The sequence below is a fragment of the Apodemus sylvaticus genome, chromosome 15 (genome assembly GCF_947179515.1).
Source record: "Apodemus sylvaticus chromosome 15, mApoSyl1.1, whole genome shotgun sequence".
Lineage (NCBI taxonomy): Eukaryota > Metazoa > Chordata > Mammalia > Rodentia > Muridae > Apodemus > Apodemus sylvaticus.
Window position 1 is genome coordinate 66,725,341 of NC_067486.1, and position 22,233 is coordinate 66,747,573.

The 22,233-nt window shown below is 43.5% G+C and overlaps 1 protein-coding gene across 1 annotated transcript in view; it reads right to left on the reverse strand.

Moving 5' to 3' along the window:
* Nucleotides 1–4,699, reverse strand: part of Muc13 (mucin 13, cell surface associated) — a 25,106-nt gene extending 20,407 nt beyond the window's left edge. Inside the window, exons 1-2 of the mRNA XM_052158142.1 lie at nucleotides 4,651–4,699; nucleotides 1,438–1,761 (exon numbers count right to left, since the gene is read on the reverse strand). Of these exons, the coding sequence (XP_052014102.1) occupies nucleotides 1,438–1,761; nucleotides 4,651–4,699 (373 nt within the window). The remainder of the gene's footprint in view (nucleotides 1–1,437; nucleotides 1,762–4,650) is intronic.
* Nucleotides 4,700–22,233: the final 17,534 nt, after the last annotated feature.

Below are 22,233 nucleotides of genomic sequence, written 5' to 3' on the forward strand. Positions count from 1 at the left end.
TGTGAAGCCTTGGCTGTTCTGAAACTTGTTCTATAGATCAGGCTAGCCTTGAACTCAGAGATCCACCTACCTTTGCCTCCCAAGTGCTGGAATTAAAGGCTTTCTTCTCCAGCAGTACCAACATTAATTTCAAGGTCTCAAGTGAGTTCAGTGAACCCAAGAGAGAAGAAATTTGCCTCACGCCAGCCAGCATGAGAAGTCCGTGAAGGACTGCTGTGGAGAAGGCAGAAAGGGCCTGGAGAAGCTCCCGTTCCTAAGACCACCATGGCTTTCCACATGGCTGAGTTCTGTTTGCTGATCTAACTGATTTCTTAGATCTTTAAAGGACAACTTGGAAAGTGATCAAAAGTGTAGGGAGATGCAAACTTATCTCTTTGGGCAAATCACTATTCTTGCTAGGCCTAAAACGGCACATTTTCCTGAGAATGAAATGATATATTTGAACTCTAAATTCTGAAGTCTGAGGAGTCCTCTGGCCCATGAGCTGTAACTAACCAACCCTTTATTTTTATAAATACAATTTTATTGGGATATAGCCCAGTTCATTCATTTGTACATTAGCATGACTGCTTTTGTTTTAAAATGTCAGAAATTAACATTTTCTTTTTCTTTTCTTTTTTTTTTCAAGATTTATTATATGTAAGTACACTGTAGCTGTCTTCAGACACTCCAGAAGAGGGCGTCAGATCTTGTTACAGATGGTTGTGAGCCACCATGTGGTTGCTGGGATTTGAACTCAGGACCTTCGGAAGAGCAGTCAGTGCTCTTAACCGCTGAGCCATCTCTCCAGCCCCAGAAGTTAACATTTTCAACAGAGAAAACCATGTGTTGCCCACAAAGCCTAAAAACAAAAATATATGCTATTTGTTTTTCTCTGATAAACTTTGTTCACGCTCATTCTAGATCAAGGTTGAGGACCTTGTGGAGTGGTTTAGTATCACTGGTTTAGCCACTCACACTTTGGCCCTGGTCAGCGGACAACTGTTGGAGGACAGTCATTGTGTGGCTTCTTAACCCCTGGGCCCAATTTCAAAGGCTTGACTTCTTTTGGGAATTGTGATCAGCCACCATCCTGACTGATTCCAGGCTAGAGCTGATTTCTTCCTTAAGGACCAGTGTGGCTGACAAGCCAGCACTTAGTCTACCCTGTATGTTTCAGAGAACCTGAAGCTACGTTTCAGAGAACCTGAAGCTACTTCCGGCTCCCCCACGGGTAGCTCACACAAAGGCCAAGCTTAAAAGAACATCTTCCACAGTTGCTGAGTAGCTTAAGCGGCAGGAAGGGAAAGAATATAAGTGAGAGCTCACTTGGGGTTCCTCCGGCAATGACTGAACTTTTATGTTTTTTATTGCCAGCCATTCCCCTTCCTCACCAGAACACACAGACACCTCACAGCCCTCTGTACTGTGCACCCCAGTGGGGAGACTTTCAGGGACCACTCTTACCTGTGCTAGTCACCGTAGAAGAGCCGGCACCACCAGGAGGCTGAGTTGTCACAGAGGGCTGAGATGAACCACCAGTGGATGGAGACTGTCCCGTGGCAGGAGAGCTGGCACCACCAGGAGGCTGAGTTGTCACAGAGGGCTGAGATGAACCACCAGTGGATGGAGTCTGTCCCGTGGCAGGAGAGCTGGCACCACCAGGAGGCTGAGTTGTCACAGAGGGCTGAGGTGAACCACCAGTGGTTGGAGTCTGTGCCGTGGTGGTAGAGCTGGAACTACTAGAAGCCTGGGTTGTCCCAACATTCTGAGATGAGCTACCTGTGAACAGAGTCGGTCCCACAGTGGGAGAATTAGTGCCACTAGTCACCATGGAAGAGCTGATAACACTAAGAGAGTGATTTGTCCCAGGTGGCTGAGGTGAATTACCATTGGTCTAAATTGTCCCAGACTTCTTGTCAGATTTGGTTGTCACAAAGGACAGAATTGAACTATCTCTGGTCTCATTGGCAAAATTCTCAGGCAGATCATTGGCAGTACTTGAGGCAGAGGCCATTATGATTTTGGTTAAGGGAACAAGGAAGCCAAATGTTAGATGACAGTGTGTTCGATAAATAAAAGCAATACTGTCAATTCTAATTAGGACTCAACTTGGAATATTTCTGGGAAAATGAATATATATGATTATGTTAAAAGTTGAAACACATGACTCCTTCTCAGCATAACAAAATTTAAAAAATACAGACAAAAATGGAAAATGTTATTGAAAACTATGACACCTAATATAACTTTATAATGCCTGTGGAGAGCTGAGCATAGAGTTGTGGTGATTACATTTATGAAGAGATCAAGTCTGGAGTGGGGGTACATGCCTGTGGAGGGCAAGCCTGGGCTACATGAGGAGACAGAGGCATGAGGCTCAGGATTTCAAGGACATCCTTCGCTATCTATCAAGTTCACAGCTAGCCTGAGCCACAGGAGACTCTATCTCAATTTACAAACAAATTTATTAGTTTCACGAAATGGCAAAATTTATATCTGTATTTGGGAAACTGTTTAATAAATTCCCAGGAAATTCAGAGAAAAATCCATCAAAAGTGCCACAAGGTGGCGCTGTTACCAGCAGGAAGTGCCTTCCTTGGGGCTTTCTACATTTTAAGGAAACAGACCTGATTGCCCATATTGGGGCAGTTTTCTCTGTTGAAGGTGACCCGAGAAGGTGGTCTTAAAAGAGTGATTATGTAGGAACATTTCACTGAGTGCTGATTATAGCTCTTCCACAGTTTGGTTTTGGTTTTTTAAGACAGGTCTTGCTATGTAGTGCAGCTGGCCTGAAATTCACAATCTTTTTGAGTGTTGGACCAGTGTTTTTGATTGTTTGTTTGTTTTGCTGTTGTTGTTGTTGTTGTCTTCTGGAGCATTTCTCTAGACACGTCTACTTTGAGAGAATAAGATAAATAAATGGTCCTTGTCCTAAGGACTGTGATGACATCAAAGCTGCATTTACCCGGATTCTAGAACTCCCCGGAAGCTTGGAGGACTGCCTTTCAGTCGCCTGCTTAGTGGAACTCCTCTTGTCTCTAAGCACTCTGAGATTGACAACAGACTATACAGATTATTAAATGAAAACCTTTGTAGAGAGGAAGCCAGTCATAAGACCTGTGATACAGAATGCTAATGCTCACTCTGATTCCCCCAGAGGCCTGTCAGATGCTCCTGGCATGGCCTGGGTCTTCACCTTGGACAGGTCTTGGCTACTAGCAACTCAGAAGAGACAAAGAGATGAGCAATTGTTCTTCCATCGCCAAGAGAATAGTCACTAGCTGGCCACAGTCACGTGGCCCACGACTGCACCTCTGGGACTTTCTCATTTGTCAAGGGCTTACCCCATGCCTGATCAGACCCTATGAAGCAGACACGAATGTCCACATGTGAAGAGCCGTGGACATTGGTTGAGACTCTTTGTCTGTTTTAAGTACAACCTTCCAGAGGCCTGTGGAGAGGCATGCAGGAGCCTGTGGAGGTCAGAAGAGGGTACTGGATCCCATACGACGGAGTTCCAGTTGGGAGGGGAGCCCAGGTCCTCGCTGAGAGCTGTAAACACTCTCTCCACTGAGGCATCTCTCCAGCCCCAGCTACCATCCTTCTGTTCCCTCAGGTCTGAGAGCTGCTTTCTAACTCACACTGCTACAGCTACAGGCAGAATACATGCTTCTGACAGACAGAAGTCCTTAATAGTAAGAGACGTTGGTTCCCACTAGCCGCTGTGGGAGAGGGGAGCCCGAGTGCTCAGGGGAAGCAACATACTGGCAAATGGTTCCTGATGAGGGGGCTTAGGATGAATAGTTCAATAGGAGAAGCCGCCTGTGTTCAATCCCACGCAGGGAGTGGGAGGAGAGAAGCCACTTCTGTGAGTTGTCCGCTGACTTCCACGTGTGTGGTAATTAAATGTACTAAGAATTTTCAAAAACTCATATGCTGCCATGTAAATGGCATTAAACCAGCCCTCCAAGCCAGTTGGATCAGGAGTTCATCTACTGTACAGAGTTCAGTTTAGCCTTGGAAGCACGGGATTCCGTCCCCCAAACAAAGCAAAGCAAATGGCCCCTTACACTGAACTCATTTCTCTTCTCTTCTCTCCACTGCCTCAAATGCCTTATTCCTTTTTTTTTTTTTCATCTGGCTTCTAGATCTGCATTTCTCTCAGACCGATGGGCAAATTCCTTACCTACTCAAACCCAAATAAACTCTCCCTAGTCCAGAAGAACACCTGTATGAAGTCTAACCCACACTGGGATTGCTCTTTTAGGCCAGTGATCTCCAGTTTCAAGTATTAGTGAAAACAGACAGAGTTCCCCACCTCTCCAGGCCTGGCTCCCTGATGATCACAGGAACAGATCCAGTCTGCTACAGTAGGGTACCTCATTCTTGAAATACTGAGCCATCTTTATCCAACTTCAGACATATCTCTGCCCTGCTGTATCCCAGTGCCAGCCATAGACTTCTTTTGCTTCTGCTGTCTTTGAGGTCACAGATGAAAATGTCAGTCTCTAAGTTAAGCTAGACAAGAAATGGTCCCAAGTCAAGATTAGCAGTAGCTTTAAGAAGTTATAGGATCAAGCCTGCTGTTTCTGTTTCAGAGACCAAGATGCCAATTCAAGTTATAAACTTACAGAAGCAACCGCAAAACAACAAAAAGAAGTTTCTTACCTGAGATAACCAAAAGGATACCAAGAGAGAGAAGCAGGAGGCCTTTCATGTTGCCTGCTCTTGCTTGATAATCCAAGGAAGAAATGTGTCCTCTCCTTAGCTGCCTGGAGTCCAAGTCCAGTCCAACCGTCTATCAAGTCCAAAGTCTACTAACTAACTGATATAGGCAAAGGCAATTTGTTGTTAGGATCTGGTCGCATAGCACAGGCTGCTTCCAGCCTCAGAGATAGGTCACTTGAGCTCGGCTTCAGGATGATTACCTTGACTCAAAGTCCAGGACAACTCAAGAATCCTGAGTTCTCTTTAGAAATCCTTGCAACATTAAAGGTGAATGTATTCAGTTAATCTCTCTGTATCTTGGGAATGGTAGACCTATCACCTCTCTAAAGCCTACTGTCTCTTTAAACACTCAGAAATCTAGACAGATGATTGTCTTGCCTCTGACCCCTTCTTAACTGCTATAAATTGACAATCTACTTATTTTGTGTGTGCACAACACAGTGCTCATGTGGATGCCAGAGGATGATAGGAAGTATAGATTCTTGACCCTTCACCATGTGGGGTCCATGGTTGGAACTCATCAGGCTTGGTGGCAGATGCCTTTACCACTGAGTCAACTCCTGGGTCCCCACCTCCCTCTCCTCACATTTGACCGCAAGGAATTCCATTTTCTCCACCTGCAGTTCCAAGAATACATGAAAAGTACTTTCATGTTTTTTCCAACTATTTATGACTTGACTTGTGTCATCTTTTGTGTGGACTCCCACTCTGGGCTTTTCCTAATGGTCACTTCTAGAAACTTCTGGAAATAGCGTTTCCAAGATTCCCTTAATCTCACATATCACTTTACCTGGACATAGACCCCAAGTTGTCATTAGTTCCTATTAGAAGAAGGCTTGAGGGTCATGGAGGGTAGACTCTCTTTCCCATAATCACCTTGGCCCACCATCTGTGCTCTATTGAATTTTAATGAGGGCTAACTATAACAATTGCCTCTCCTTGGAATTTGAAATTCCACAAGCAAAGAGAAAATTTGAGAGGCAGAAGAGACAGACAGATCTCTGTGAGTTCAAGGCCAGCCTACTCTACACAGAGAGTTCTGGGCCAGCCAGGGTTGCATAGTAAGACTGTCTTTAAAAACAACAACATCAAAACCAAATAAACAGCAACAGACCAATCACCATGTGAATGGGGGAAAACATTGTAGTCACTTTTCCTTAATAATTAATGTATGATATGAAACAGGGGAGAGGGATGTGTGACTCAGTTGATAGAGGGTTTGCCTGGCATGCGCAATAAACTGGGTGTGGTGGCAAAGGAATATACTAATATTTGGAATGGAAGTTCAAGGCTCTGTTCCTCTCACACACACAACACCATAATATGAATCTAAGCAAGTGAAAACATTCCTTCCTCGCTATTAAAAAAAGGGAAGGGAAGAAGGAAGGTGGGGGTGACAGCTTTGTGGAGGCCCACGAAGGGAAGGGAGGCTGCTTCCTCCTGGCCAAGCATGGCCATTGGTACCGGCTGATCATTCGTATGCGCTCAGCTCTGCCTTCTATCCATGTTCCTGAGCAGACACAGGGCTTTCAGGAGAAGAAGGAAGGCACACCAGCGTCCCTTCTCCTAAGACTTTATCCAGAGGAGTCTGTCAATCACCAGAGCAGGACACTGATCTAAAAATGTTGGGGAAATGGAATGAAGTCCTCCTCAAGGTGAGTTGGCACAATGGGTCCTTTAGTCATTACCCCTGTCCCCTGGGGGATCAATGTGTGCTCATGAGTCACCCGTGAGCTTCCTCAGCCCTTTGTTCTCCCACCCCAGAGCTCCCACAGTCTCAGGAGCCAGCTCTGCTGCCTGATAAGGCTTGCTTACTCCAGTCCTCTCCTCAGATCCAGCCCCACCCAGAGGGAGAAACACCAACAATCGCCACGTCCTTTAACCTGACTCTTAACTCTGTTCTCAATTTACAAATTACAGTAATGTTCAGAATTTTGCTCCTATTGTCCCCAAAGTCTCCACTCAAGCCTATGAGAGGGGGCTGAAGACACGGCTTAGAGGTTAAAAGTGCTTCCTGTTTTTGCAGATGACTGGTGTTCTGCTCTCAACGTGCAGGTCAGGTGGCTCACAGCTGATCCTGTAACTCAGGTTCCAGGGGAATCCATGCCTCTGGCCTCTGTGGGCACCTGCACACAGTCTTAAAGATAATAAAAATACACATTAAAAAACAAAAGGACAAAGATAAAGAGGCTGGGGAGAGGGATATGATTAAAATCAGCTCTGGAGTCAAGACCCCGGCATCCTTGTTAAAAGATGGACACCGTGGTGTGGGTTTAACCCCGGTGAGGGGGGGGGGGGCAGACGCTGGAGCTTACTGGGGCTGCTGAGGACTAGCTGGCTTGGCCACACAGGTGAGTCCAGGTTAGTGAGAGACTCTCTCAAAAAATAAACAGGGGGCCCTAGAGGAGCCCCTGGTGCTGGACTTACAGGAGGTTGGCTCGCTGATTTGGATACTGGGAAGCAGCCCTCTGGAAGAGCAGGAAGTTCTCTCAGGTGCTCAGCCGTCTCTCCTGCCCTGGAATGTTTTTCTACACTCAGGATGACGTAAAGCCATAGGGTAGAGAATGAGGCCCAGAAGGCCTTGCAAAATGAACATGTGAAAAAGCCTCTCGGCAGAGAGGAAGGCAGGAGCCACCCCAGCACCCCTACCCATCTCTGCCAGCGCTGTCTAGGACCTCTGGAGCCACCGGCTTGGGCACAGAGGCTCACCGTTAGGTAGTAGCTTCTTGCTCTAGTTTCAGTTTACATCTCCTGATGACAAAGGATGTTGAAAGTTTCTTCATGTGCTTCTTAGGCATTTGTGTCTCCCTCTCTAAGTTATCTGTTTAAATTATTTGTACAATTAATTAATTAATTAATTTCACTCACACACACACACACACACACACACACACACTTGAGGTAGGATCTCATGTAGCCCAGGCTGGCCTGGACTTGTCTATGTTGACTGAGGATGACCTTGAACTTCTGATCTTCCTACCTCTATCTCCCAAGTGCCAGGGACACAGGTGTGTATCGTTCTGCCCTTGTGTCTGGTTCATCAGTGTCTAGCACTGAGCCCAGGGTGTCATGTGTGCTAGCCAGTGCTCTGCCTGCTCAGCTGCGTCCCAGTCCAAGGTTTTTCTATTATAATTAAGTTGCTGTCTTCCTGTTTTGGAGTCCCAAGAGCCCATTACCCAGGCTACCATGTTTCTAGCTCTTCATCCATCTCTTTGTGTATGTATGTATGTATGCATGCATGTGTGTATGTATGTATGTATGTATGTATATATGTATGTAGGTAGCAAGCATTAAGAATTTTATCCTCAACATGCATGTAAAAGTCTGGGCATGGCCACACATGCCCATAACCCCAGCTTTGGAGGCAGAGACAAGAGCTTGCTAGTCAGGCAGCTTAGCCAAAGGAGTGAGCGTCTGGTTCGGTGAGAGACCCCGTGTCAAGGGAACAAGGCAGAGAGCGATGGAGGAAGAGACCTGGGCCAGCATTCACACACACAATACTGGTACCCACAAGCTCACATGCAAGGAATACATACATACATCACATAATACAACACATTCACATAACACACACACACACCTAAGAAATAATAAAACTAAAAATTAAAGACTGGTTTTTAAAAACAGCACACATGTGGTATGAATTACAGGCAAAGCCTCATACACATCAAATAAAATAATAAGTCTAACAAGAAAAAAAAGGAGCACTGAGTGTCGCCCGTAGTACTACTCCAGAACCAGAGTCTGCTGCTGCTGCTGCTGCTGCTGCTGCTGCTGCTGCCGCCGCCGCCATATTGCTCAGTGGGGATGCTTATTAGACCCCTCTGTACCACTTCTGACCAGGAAGGGATGAGGCCTGCCAAGCACCTGACTCCTGGCTCTTCCCTGACTTATCTGGGAAAATATAGGTAACAAGACAATCATGGAGGCTGGGCATGGCAGTACAGGCCTTGAAGCCTCAGCACTCAGGGGGCAGAGGTAAATGTATCTTTGTGGCCAACCTGGTCTACATAGTGAGTTCCAGGCCAGCCAGGGCTATGATAGTGAGACCCATCCTAGGATAGCAGAACGTCTCCCTGGGAGAAATCCTGTCTTTACTGCTCCTTCCGGGTAGAAGAGCCTCACTTCCTGCCAGGCTCACAGCTCCTTGCATTTATTAATTTTACCCTAAGGGAGTGGCAGGGAGTTATTTCAAAAGACCAAACTCACCTCATATCCTGTACTTCCCCTACGGGGAAAGAACCTGGGTTCTGGACTATGGATCTGGAAAGGTAAAGATTCGGTATGGGTGGGGAAGTCCTAGCCGAGGACTATGAGTTGAAGGCCAGCCTGAGCTACACAGAGAGCGTGTCAAAAGAAGAAAGGGGGGAGGGAAAGAAGAGGCACCCCGGCAGGTGTACGTGCGAGGGTGCTGTGCGCATGCGTGTGCGAGGGTGCGGTGCGCATGCGTACTCGAGCGCCCTGGTCTGTGTAGAGGCATGCCTTTAACATTAGTCATTGTCCTCGGTCACTCTTTATGTTCTGTATTGAGGCGGTTTCTCTCCATGAACCCAGAGTCTGCCAGTTCTGGTTAGTTTCTAGTTTGACAGATTCCTGGGGAGGGGGGGATTCCTGTCTCTCCTCAGTGCTGGGATTATAGGCGGCCACTATGCCTACTGGCTTTTACATGGGGAGGGAGTTTTGCTCATCGAACCATCTTCTATCTTCCCAAACTCTTCTTTATGTATCTTTTAAATTTTTATTTGTTTATTTTTAAGTAAGTACACTGTAGCTATCATCAGATGAACCAGAAGAGGGAGTCAGATGGTTGTGAGCCACCACGTGTGTGCTGGGATTTGAACTCAGAACCTTTGGAAGAGCAGTCGGTGCTCTTAAACACTACACCACCTCCCCAGCCCCCTTTATGCTTTTATTTACTTATTTATTTTCTATGCGTTGTTTTTGCTATGTAACCCAGGCTGGCCTTGAACCTTGATCCCTCTGTTCAATCCCCTGATTGCTGGGATCATATATGTTGTACCACTACACTTGGCTCAAAAGAAGCAACTAAATAAAAATCATAGTTTATTCTATCTGTCGGGCTTTGTCTTCTCACATAATTACCACCCAGACAGGAAAACAGATGATATTTATTGGCATGACCTTTCAATATCTTAATTATTTATCTATAAACCAAGAGTAACAGTTAACTTGCCCAAAGAAAAGATGTTATGTGTAGGTGAGTTGGTCAAGAGTCAGCTAATAAGAAGGAGGTGCATCTATAACTGCCTGCAAAAAACTACTGTTCTTCAGGGGTGACCAGCAAAGATCCTACTGGCTCTCAACCCGTGTGTGTGTGTGTGTGTGTGTGTGTGTGTGTGTGCACAGGTGTGTGGACTGGTGCATGTGGAAGACAGAAGTTGACACCTAGTATTTTTCTCAACAGCTCCTCTTTTTATTTTTTGAGACAAAATTTCTTCCTGAACCTAGAGCTCATCAGTGTATTGACAAATTTGAGATTTGGGTTTCTTTATAAAACACAGAAATGGGGCTCTGTTGTGTGTGTGTGTGTGTGTGTGTGTGTGTGTGTAATATTTTAAAACATACCAGAAATGTTATAAGAATATGTTCTCATTTTAACCCCAGATGATGTGGGATGTAGGCCAGCCTCAGACTGCCCACAGCAGCTGACTATATCTTGCCTTGTGCTCTAAGCAGAGGTGTGATTTTGCCAGGGGTAGACAGTTTCTGTGATTGTGTGAAATTTGAAATTCTGGGTACTTTTCAGAGGGTGCATAATGCTGGAGCCCTGATAGGAGGAGCTGGTGTGTTGTTTTTGGTTGTTCAGGGGGTTGGTTGTGGTTTGTTAGTAGTTGTGGTGGAAGAAGAAACAAAAGGGAAGAAATTAGATTCAGGGATTGAATGCCTTAACTCAGGAACTTTAAAAAGGTCAGAGGCTGAGTTACATTCCCCAGACCACAAAGGGGAGGGGGAGACCAACCTAAGGGTGGGGACACGTTCTGAAGGACTAACTGTTGGCCACCTACCTCATCACCTAACAGCCAATTAGTTTAAATGTAACACTGTTCTGCCAATCACATTGTGTTTAATGGCGGCAGCCCTGAGGGGGTTATAAAATCCTGCACAGCACGAGGGGTCAATCTCCCTTCACTTGCAGAGAGGCCCCAGCATGATGGTTTTAATAAAAATTCCTCTTGCATTTTGCCTCAATTTCTGTCTCCACATGGTCCACTCAGGGTAAGTTAATACTGGTCGAGTCCAGTCGGTGGTGGCTCACACCTTTAAACCCAGCACTTAGGAGGCAGAGGCAGGCAGATTTCTGAGTTCCAGGACAGCCTGGTCTACAGAGTGAGTTCCAGGACAGCCAGGGCTACACAGAGAAACCCTGTCTCAAAAAACAAACAAACAAAAAAAGACTGGTCGAGTCGTTCATTTGGTGCGTTGGCTGGGAAACTACCTACTGTGGGAACCACTGGAGAAAGGAAATCGGAGGTCTCAAGAAGGACCGTGGTTGGTTTGTCTGAGTTTGTCTCTGTCTTCTGTGTCTCTGTCTGTGTCTTTTCTTTTCTCAGTGACTGTGGATTGGTTTTGTTTTGGTTTGTAACTCGGAGAGTTGTCTGTGAGAGCCATGTAAGAAATAACAGGCTGGCTCACCTCAGCCACAAATTCTGACCCACTACTAATCGGGCTTTCCACTTCCACCCCTGACAAGAAATCACCCTAACTGAAGTGAGGCCAGATAGGAAAAATGACCTAACAGAGGGACAATTTCAGGAAAACTAACAGAAGGACAATTTCAGGAAAACTAAAAGAGGAAAAATTTCAGGGGAAAAAAACCCATCAAGATGGGCAGGATAGGGTTAAGTGACCAAGGCAGTCACTCCATATGAGTTAATAGTTTTAAAATATCACTCAGGGTAGCCAATCACAGTTGTCCAACTCAGGTGACTGCCTAGACTTGCCCCCAAAATGTACATAAAAAGGGTGCGTTTTGTGAGCTCAGGGTCTCCTCTTGCCTGCGTGCTGAGGGACCCCAAGACACCTGGGAACATTAAACCTCATGCAGTTTGCAGCCATCCTGGTCTCTGTGTTCTTTTGAGTGAGGGTCTTCTGATGGACTCTAATAGTCCATTAGGGGTTGCCAGGAACAGCAGGTGGACCATAACACCGTGTCAACAGGAGTCCCAGGGGACGTTCTGGACTCTCCGTGGGAAGATAGTTCCAAGAGGATCCGACTTCATTTGGACTCAGTGGCGGGAAGGCCACGGCCAAGCCATTTGTGGCACATGTGGCAGGGGAGCATTGGTATTTTAGTTTTTGTTTTCCAAGTTTTGCTAAAATCTGATTTGTCTGTTTTCTGCAACATGTGCAGGAACACCTGATATCTGAAACTGGGCCCATCTAGGGTGCAAATCGTGTGTTGATTGTCCTTGCTCTGTGTTCTTGGACCTAGAGTCCCGCCCATGGCAGGGTCGAACAGTCTATGTACTGATTGTTTTTCTCTGTGTATGTTGGTATCTTGTTCTGTGTTTGTGGACTTAGACTGATGGCATTGTTTGGACTTTAGACTGACTGAAAAGCCACTCTCTGCTTCTCCATAGGGACCTTAGACTCACAGAGCATCAAAATCGGGTCACCTGACTCAAGCGGGCCATGTTGAAACAAAGGAAAGTCTGAAAATACTAAGGACCCCTGGTGGGGAGAATAAGTCTAAACAAGATAATCAAGGGGGCGCCACAGGGATTCTCTTTTTTTGTTTTAGTTTTTTGTTGTTGTTGTTTTGTTCTTCTGAGCATTCTTAGGAGTTCCCTGTGGGTGGATAATGGAATTTGGCTTATCTTTGACTCCAGGCAATAGGGGGAATCTGGAAAGTGGGGGTGGGGCTGAAAAGCTCTCAGAACAAAGAAGGGGTGACCAGAGCCACAGTCATTATTTCTCATTGGCTTATAAAAATGCCTAAAGAGAGACTTATACAGTATCTTAGTTTATTTCACTTATTTTAGATTGTTTTGGTTTTCATAATGGGTGTGATGTTGAGCTTTGTGGTTATACTATTCCTCTGAGAGAGAGGTCAAAATAAGAGATTTTCTGGCCCAAGGATGTCCTGCTTTAAAAAAAAAAAGTATCTTGTCTTTATGTTCTTTTGTTTTGTTTTTGTTTTTGTTTTTTGTTTGTTTGTTTTTTTGGATTTGGTTTTTTTCCAGACAAGGTTTCTCTATGTAGCCCTGGCTGTCCTGGAACTCACTCTGTAGACCAGGCTGGCCTTGAACTCAGAAATCTGCCTTCCTCTCCCTCACAGAGTGCTGGGATTATAGGTGTGAGCCACCACTGCCTTGCTGTCTTTATGTTCCTAAAAAGGGTGATTATGCTCTGGACATCTTCGGAAATGACGGAGGGAGACCTCAAGAGGACTAGATTACTAGATTCCAGAATGTCAAATAGAAAATCTGTCTTTGTGATACTAAAATTTTGTTTCGAGATTTATATATTACAGAAAATATCACCCCCTTCATATCTCAATGTTCATATTCAACTTGAAGAAGTTACCAAAAGTCGTCAACCTAGTTCCTAGAGATTCAGGGCTAGAAAGAGTTATTATTATTAAGTTGTCTCTAGGAAATATAGAAATAGTCATATTTGAAACAGAGAGAAAATATAATTGACTATATAGACATAATTTCATTTGGTAAAAGTCTTTATAATTGTTATTAAGTTCAAGGCATAAGTTCTATTTTGATACAGAATTTATTTTGATACAAAATCAAGATTTTTATTGGTATAAATTTCTTCTATTGATACTGAAAATTTAAAAATACAAGGTTTAAACCCAGTCCTTCTTTGCTGTTATCATACAGATCTGAGATGTTTAAGCCTTTGAGTTAAGGCCCAAATAAAACCATAAGGCTCTGAGTTTATTGTTAGGGTGTTTCCTAGATTTTAATCAGAAACAGCTGAAGATAGTTAACAGGCAACAGTCCACATTACTTTACATAGATAGTTGGTTTTCAAAAGCATCAGAAATCCATAGAATATGATGTTTAATGTTATTTATTTCACTTGTTGTAGAGAATATTCTGCAACTGACAGCTTCCCTTTCTTGGATTCAAAGAAGAAACTGAGCATTTATAGAGCTGCTTCTGTTGTGGTAAAACAGCCAGGAGGCAAAGATTGCCTCTCTTCATCTACTGACAAACTCTGTCCAGAAAAAGGACACTTTTACAGGTTAGGACAGCTTGATTTCTGCCAAGACAGAATGGCTTGTCCTTAATAATTCCTGATTCTTTAAGTCTGTCAGATGTTCATGGGCCAGAAGGTTGAAGACCGATGCTCCAACATTTTGAAGTATAAACTGTCCAGGTGTTCAGTCATCTCTATCATTTGGCTACGTCGTTGTAGAAGCTGTGTTAAGCTTCCTATATATTTTTTTCAGTTCATATTGGTCACTCTTGGATTTCTGACAGGGTTGAAGACTGTTAGTCTCACAGTCAGCCCAAGCTGGTGAGAGACCCCCAACTCAATGTTTTTAGACCCTTAAACAACTAGCCCAGCACAGAGTAACTTGTTTTTCTGCTTTCAGCTTGAGAGAACCCACCCTGTTCTAGTTCCAAAGTTTAACTATACAATGTGCCAAGGACGTTTGCTCCTGATGATCTCTAACCTTCCTTGAGGCATAAACTATTGCCTGACTTCCTCATTCTGTACTTCCCATTCCATGCATAATTTGTCCTCTGCCCCTTGCCTTGTGAATTGTGTCCTCCACCCCTTGTCTTGTGATTTTCCCCCTTTAAATACTCCTGACTTCAGTTGCACGGGGTCCCACAGTCCTCTGCCCCTATGCGGTGTACGGCTGTGGACCCCAGAGCTCTGGAATAAAAGAAATCCTCATGTTATTGCATCAAGACCGTTTCTCAGGAAAGATATGGGTGTCGCCTTCCGAGGCTTGGGGTGCTGGGGCACCCTTGGGTTTTGGGGTCTTACACTGGTTAATTTTGGAAAAAGTTGATATAGATTTAAATAGATAGTTTTCAGATGACATACAATTTATAACCAAGACATGAGGCAGGTGTTAATTCTTACAGTCTTTTAAGATTGTACAGATGACAAATGTTCTGTTTGATTGACATCTCTAGGTCTATCTCATACTTTATCATTTACAAATCTTACAATTTTATCTTATACTCTATCATTTACAAAACGGCAATAGTTATGTTCAATTTATGCTTAGAGAAAACGTTTTTATTAAACAGAAAAGGTTAAATGTTACAAGATTTTCTATCCATTCACATTGAGGCAGTGAGAGGCCAGTGATTAGAGGGAAGAGAGGAAAAGGGGCTAGAGAGAGAGGAAGAGAGGACCATAGGATCGGAGTAGGAGGAGACCTGAGACCACCTCCCCTGATACCTAGGTGGCTCTCTCACTAAGGGCATATTTCCCAAGAGACTGATTAATCTCTTTGAGACTGTTTTATTTATAATACAGAAGGCAAAAAGAATACCCCCTCAGACTCGGGGGGGGGGGGGGTGCCATTGATTGACCAGGCTGTCATGAACAGTGGGCTTTTCCTGAGTAGACCTGACTGGGACTTTAAAATGACAAAAGGTAAGGGGCACCTGAAGGTCCACCACCAGACTCCATGGGCAGGTCTCAAGGGGGCCACATGGCAACCCACAAATTGGACTAAGGTATGTGATGTTAAACAGGGACCACAGCCCTTTCTAGAGTGGATCATAGAGGCAATATACACACTATCACCCCAGGGGCAAGGAATATAAAAACTACTGGGACAATGGATTTTATAGACCAGGTTAGTAGAGATATCAGGAAAAAGCTTCAGAAGCTAGAGAAAAACGATAAGCCATTGAGATATTTAGTACAGGTTCCTGAGAAAGTCTGTAGAGAGATTTAGTACAGGTTGCTAAGAAAGTCTGTAGAGAGATTTAGTGCAGGTTGCTGAGAAAGTCTGTAGAGAGATTTAGTACAGGTTGCTAAGAAAGTCTGTAGAGAGATTTAGTGCAGGTTGCTGAGACACAGAGACAGAGGAGGGGAAGAAACAGAGAAAAAGAAAGAAGAAAACAACAGAGAAAGAAGTTACAGAGAGTCCTGGCTATAATAGTTAAAACAAAAAACAAAAAACAAAACAAAGCAAAACAAAAACAGAGAAGAGAGACAGAAAAGGACCAGTGAGCATACTGCAAGGAAAGAGGCCATTGAGCCAGAGTGTGCCCTAAGAAATAGGAGTCAGGAGCAGGTGTCCCTTCTCCCACAGCACTGAGCTGGCTGGCAGCCCCCACTCTTCCGCTGGTGTTAATCTCCGGCCCTTGTTCCTTGGAACAATAAGGGGCTTTCACCTTGCCGACCCAGACTGCCTCAAGGCAGTCTCACCTGGAAGCCAGCAGAGACCCGCCAGACTGGAAGCAGGCGACCCGCTGAGAAAATGGAGCCAAGGAGTTCTCAGCCTGCCCGTTGATGTTGGGGGGAGGGGGGGGCAGGGTTGTTTCCTAATATATCTTGGCAAAATAATATTAAAGTCAGTCCTGACCAGCAACTGTCGCCTCGACTCAATTTCTCTTTCGCCCCCTTCCCATCACCCCCAGAATTCTCTTCCAGGTATTCCGGTTCGCATGTGGCCATGGGCGGCTACAAGCAGGAATTCCCAGGCCTTGGGAAAAGCGCTCCCAAATGGCAAAGGTGTTAGCCCTGGGTGAAGACAGTGACTAGGGGAGATGGGGTTCTGACCCCCTCCCCCAACCCAGGACAACTCTGAGAGTGGAAGAGAAACCCACTCTGTTCTTGGTGGACACAGAGATACTAATTAGGACTAATTGGGCCATGCCCTCCTCTGCCTCGATCCCCTCCTTGAAAATCCCCCGCTGACTAAGGCAGGGGAAGGTAAAATGTCAATCTGAGAAGGTAAACAGTAGCCTATGAACCAAGGCCACCCTTTGCATTTCAGCATCTGAGCCTGGTCACCTAAAGGGAGCTGCAAACCCAGCCAAATTCCAGCAGGCCAGCCCCACCCCCACCCGCATCTGCTTAGAATCCTGGTGGGCCAGGAGCAGGGTGAGGAGGACCAAGGCTGCCCATTCGAAAACTCTAAATCAACAAAGGGCTCTTGGTATTCAGAGAATACTAATTTGCAGGGCACTCACTAAAAGAACATTTGATTGCTTATAAAATAATAAACTACAGCAGCAAACACGACTCCAGCCATGCAGCAGGAGCGAGACTCCTCCCTCTGTTTTAGAGCAGATGTGGGCATGGGAGGCCTCCCCAGCACAGCCCTTCCCTGTCTGGGTACTGTCCTACAATGTTGCATCAAGCCTTTCCAGGACCAGGGCCCTCTCCTTCCTTCTTCATGGGAATCATTTGCTATGCTAATTGTGTCTTGAGTATTCAGAGCTTCTGGGCTAATTAATATCCACTTATCAATGATTGCATTCCATGTATATTCTTTTGTGATTGAGTTACCTCACTTAGGATGATATTTTCCAGTTCCAACCTACATGAATTTGCCTACAAATTTCATGAATTCATTGTTTTTAATTGCTGAGTAGTATTCCATTGTGTAAATATATGACATTCTTTGCATCTATTCCTCCATTGAGGGACATCTGGGTTCTTTCCAGCTTCTGGCTATTATAAATAAGGCTACTATGAACATAGTGGAGCATGTGTCCTTATTGCATGCCGGGGAATCCTCTGGGTATATGTCCAGGAGTGGTATAGCAGGGTCCTCCGGGAGTGTCATGCCCAGTTTTCTGAGGAACTGCCAGACTGATTTCCAGAGTGGTTGTACCATCTTACAATCCCACCAGCAGTGGAGGAGTGTTCCTCTTTCTCCACATCCTTGCCAACACCTGCTGTCTCCTGAGTTTTTAACCTTAGCCATTCTGACTGGTGTGAGGTGAAATCTCAGGGTTGTTTTGATTTGCATTTCCCTAATGACTAATGATGTTGAACATTTCTTAAGGGGTTTCTCAGCCATCCGATTTTCTTCAGGTGAAAATTCTTTGTTTAGCTCTGTACCCCATTTTTAATAGGGTTATTTGGTTCTCTGGGGTCTAACTTCTTGAGTTATTTGTTTATATCGGATATTAGCCCACTGTCAGATGTGGGGTTGGTGAAGATCTTTTCCCAATTTTTGGTTGCTGTTTCCTCCTTTTGACAGTGTGCTTTGCCTTACAGAGACTTTGTAATTTTATGAGGTCCCATTTGTCAAATCTTGATCTTAGAGCATAAGCTATTGGTATTCTGTTCAGGAACTTTTCCCCTGTGCTCATGTCCTCAAGGGTCTTCCCCAGTTTCTTTTCTATTAGTTTCAGTGTATCTGGTTTTATGTAAAGGTCCTTGATCCACTTGGAGTTGAGCTTAGTATGAGGAGGTAAGAATGGATCAATTCACATTCTTCTGCATGCTGACCTCCAATTGAATCAGCACCATTTGTTGAAAAGGCTATCCTTTTTCCACTGGATGTTTTCTGCTCCTTTGTTGACCAAAGGTGTGTGGGTTCATTTCTGAGTCTTCAATCCTATTCCATTGGTCCACTTTCCTGTCACTGTACCAATACCATGCAGTTTTTTTAAACACTATTGCTCTGTAGTATTGCTTGCAGTCTGGGATACCGATTCTCCCAGAAATTCTTTTACTGTTGAGAATAGTTTTAGCTATCCTGGGTTTTTTGTTATTCCAGATGAATTTGAGAACTTTTTCTAACTATGAAGAACTGAGTTGGGATTTTGATGGGGATCGCGTTGAGTCTGTGTATTGCTTTTGGTAAGATGGCCATTTTAACTATATTAATCCTGCCAATCCACAAGCATGGAAGATTTTTCCATTTTCTGAGGTCTTCTTTGATTTCCTTCTTCAGAGATCTGAAGTTCTTGTCATACAGATCCTTTATTTGTTTGGTTAGAGTCTCACCAAGATACTTTATATTGTTTGTGGCTATTGTGAAGGGTGTCATTTCCCTAACTTCTTTCTCAGCCTGCTTATCCTTTGAGTATAGGAAGCCTACTGATTTGCTTGAGTTCATTTTATAACCAGCCACTTTGCTGAAGTTGTTTATCAGCTGTAGGAGTTCTCTGGTGGAGTTTTTTGGGTTACTTAAGTAGAATATTATATCATCTGCAAATAGTGATGGTTTGACTTCTTCCTTTCCAATTTGTATCCCTTTGACCTCCCTATGTTGTCTAATTGCTCTAGCTGGAACTTCAAGTACTATGTTGAAAAGATATGGAGAGAGAGGGCAGCCTTGTCTAGTCCCTGATTTTAGTGGGATTGCTTCAAGTTTCTCTCCATTTAGTTTGATGTTGGTTATTGGTTTGCTGTATATTGCTTTAACTATGCTTAGGTATGGGCCTTGAATTCCTGTTCTTTCCAAGACTTTTAGCATGAAAGGATGCTGAATTTTGTCAAATGCTTTTTCAGCATCTAATGAAATGATCATGTGTTTTTTTTCTTTGAGTTTGTTTCTGTAGTGGATTGCATTGATGAATTTCCGTATATTGAACCATCCCTGCATCCCTGATATGAAGCCTACTTGATCATGGTTGATGATTGTTTTGATATGTTCTTGGATTCGGTGGGCAAGAATTTTATTGAGTATTTTTGCATTGATATTCATATGGGAAATTGGCCTGAAGTTCTCTTTCTTTTTTGGATCTTTGTGTGGTTTTGGTATCAGTGTAATTGTGGCTTCATAGAACGAGTTGAGTAGTGTTCCTTCTGTTTCTATTTTGTGGAATAGTTTGAAGAGTATTGGTGTTAGGTCTTCTTTGAAGATCTGATAGAATTCTGCACTAAAACTATCTGGCCCCGTGCTTTTTTTGGTTGGGAGACTTTCTATGACCCCTTTTATTTCTTTAGGGGTTATGGGACTGTTTAAATGTTCTATTTGGTCCTGATTTAATTTTGGTGTTTAGAATCTGTCTAGGAAATTGTCCATTTCCTCCAGATTCTCCAGTTGTATTGCGTATAGACTTTTGTAGTAGGATCTGATGATTTTTTAATTTCCTCAGTTTCTGTTGTTATAGCTCCCTTTTCATTTCTAATTTTGTTAATTTGGATATTGTCTCTGTGCCCTTTGGTTAGTTTGGCTAAGGGTTTATCTATCTTGTTGATTTTCTCAAAGAACCAGCTCCTGGTCGTGTTGATTCTTTGTATGGTTCTCTTTGTTTCTTCTTGACTGATTTCTGCCCTGAGTTTGATGATTTCCTGCCTTCTACTCCTCCTGGGTGAATTAGCTTCTTTTTTTCCAGGGCTTTCAGGTGTGCCGTTAAGCTGCTAGTGTATGCTCTCTCCATTTTCTTTTTGGAGGCACTCAGGGCTATGAGTTTTCCTCTTATCACTGCTTTCATTGTGTCTCATAGATTTGGGTATGTTGTGTCTTCATTTTCATTAAATTCTAAAAAGTCTTTGATTTCTTTCTTTATTTCTTCCTTGACCAAGGTATCATTGAGTAGAGTATTGTTCAGCCTCCATGTGTATGTGAGCTTTCTGTTGTTTTTGTTGCTATTGAAGACCACTTTTACTCCATAGTGATCTGATAGGAGGCATGGGATTATTTCGATCTCCTTATATTTGTTGAGGTCCGTCTTGTGACCAATTATATGGTCGATTTTGGAGAAGGTACCATGAGGTGTTGAGAAAAAGGTATATTCTTTTGCTTTAGGATGAAATGTTCTATATATATCTGTTAAATCCAACTGGTCCAAAGCTTCAATTAGTTTCACTGTGTCCTTGTTTAGTGTCTGTTTTCCTGATCAGTACATTGAGGAGAGTGGAGTGTTGAAGTCACACACAATTATTGTGTTAGGTGCAATTTTTGCTTTGAGCTTTAGTAAAGTTTCTTTTACGAATGAGGGTGCCCTTGCCTTTTGAGCATAGATGTTCAGGATTGAGAGTTCTTCTTAGTATATTTTTCCTTTTTTTGTTTTGTTTTGTTTTTGGTTTGTTTTTGTTTGTTTGTTTGAGACAGGGTTTCTCTGTGTAGCCCTGGCTGTCCTGAAACTCACTCTGTAGACCAGGCTGGCCTCGAACTCAGAAATCTGCCTGCCTCTGGAGTATTTTTCCTTTGACCAGCAAGAAGTGTCCTTCCGTGTCTCTTTTGTTGACTTTAGGTTGAAAGTCCATTTTATCTGATATTAGAGTGGCTACTCCGGCTTGTTTCCTGAGACCATTTGATTGTAAAATTGTCTTCCAGCCTTTTACTTTAAGTAGTGTTTGTATGTGACACTGAGGTGTGTTTCCTGTGTGCAGCAAAATGTAGGGTCCTGTTTATGTATCCAGTCTACTAGTATATGTCTTTTTATTGGGGAATTGAGTCCATTGATGTTAAGAGATATTAAGGAATAGTGATTATTACTTCCTGTCATTTTTGATGTTATTTTTTATATTTGATTGGTTATCTTCTTTTGGATTTGATGGAAGAAGGTTACTATCTTGCTTTTCTAGGGTGTAGCTTCCCTCCTTGTATTGGTGTTTTCCCCCTATTATCCTTTGTAGGGCTGGGTTTGTGGAAAGATACTGTGTAAATTTGGTTTTGTCATGGACTATCTTGGTTTCTCGACATCTGTGGTGATTGGGAGTTTTGCTGGGTATAGTAGTTTTGGCTGGCATTTGTGTTTCTTAGAGTCTGCATGAGATCTGCCCAGGATCTTCTAGCTTTCATGGTCTCTGATGAGAAGTCTGGTGTGATTCTGATAGGTCTTCCTTTATATGTTACTTGGCCTTTTTCTCTTACTGCCCTTAATATTCTTTCTTTGTTTAGTACATTTGGGGTTTTGATTATTATGTGACAGGAGGTATTTCTGTTCTGGTACAGTCTGTTTGGAGTTCTGTAGGCTTCTTGTATATTCATGGGCATCTCTCTCTTTAGGTTAGGGAAGTTTTCTTCCATAATTTTGTTGAAGATATTTGCTGGCCCTTTAAGTTCTAAATCTTCACTCTAATCTATACCTATAATCCTTAGGTTTGGTCTTCTCATTGTGTCCTGGATTTTCTGGATATTTTGGGTTACAAGCTTTTTGCATTTTGCATTTTCTTTGACTGTTGAGTCCATGGTTTCTATGGTATCTTCAGCATCTGAGATTCTTTCTTCCATCTCCTGTATTCTGTTGTTGATATTTGCATCTATGCCCCATGATTTCTTCCTAAGGTTTTCTATCTCCAAAGTTGTCTCCCTTTGTGATTTCTTAGTTGTTTCTACTTCTGATTTTAGATCCTGGGTGGTTTTGCTCAGTTCCTTCACTTGCTTGTTTGTGTTTTCCTGTAATTCTTTAAGCGATTTTTGTGTTTCTTCTTTCATGACTTCTGCCTGTTGACCCAAGTTCTCCTGTATTTCTTTAAGTGATTTTTGCATTTCCTCTTTATTGGCTTCTATCTTTTGACCCATATTCTCCTGAATTTCTTCAAATGATTTTTGTGGTTCCCTTGTAAGGACTTCTAACTTTTGATCCATTTTCTCCTGTATTTCTTTAAGAGATTTATTTATGTCCTTCTTGTGTTCCTCTAACAGCATCATGA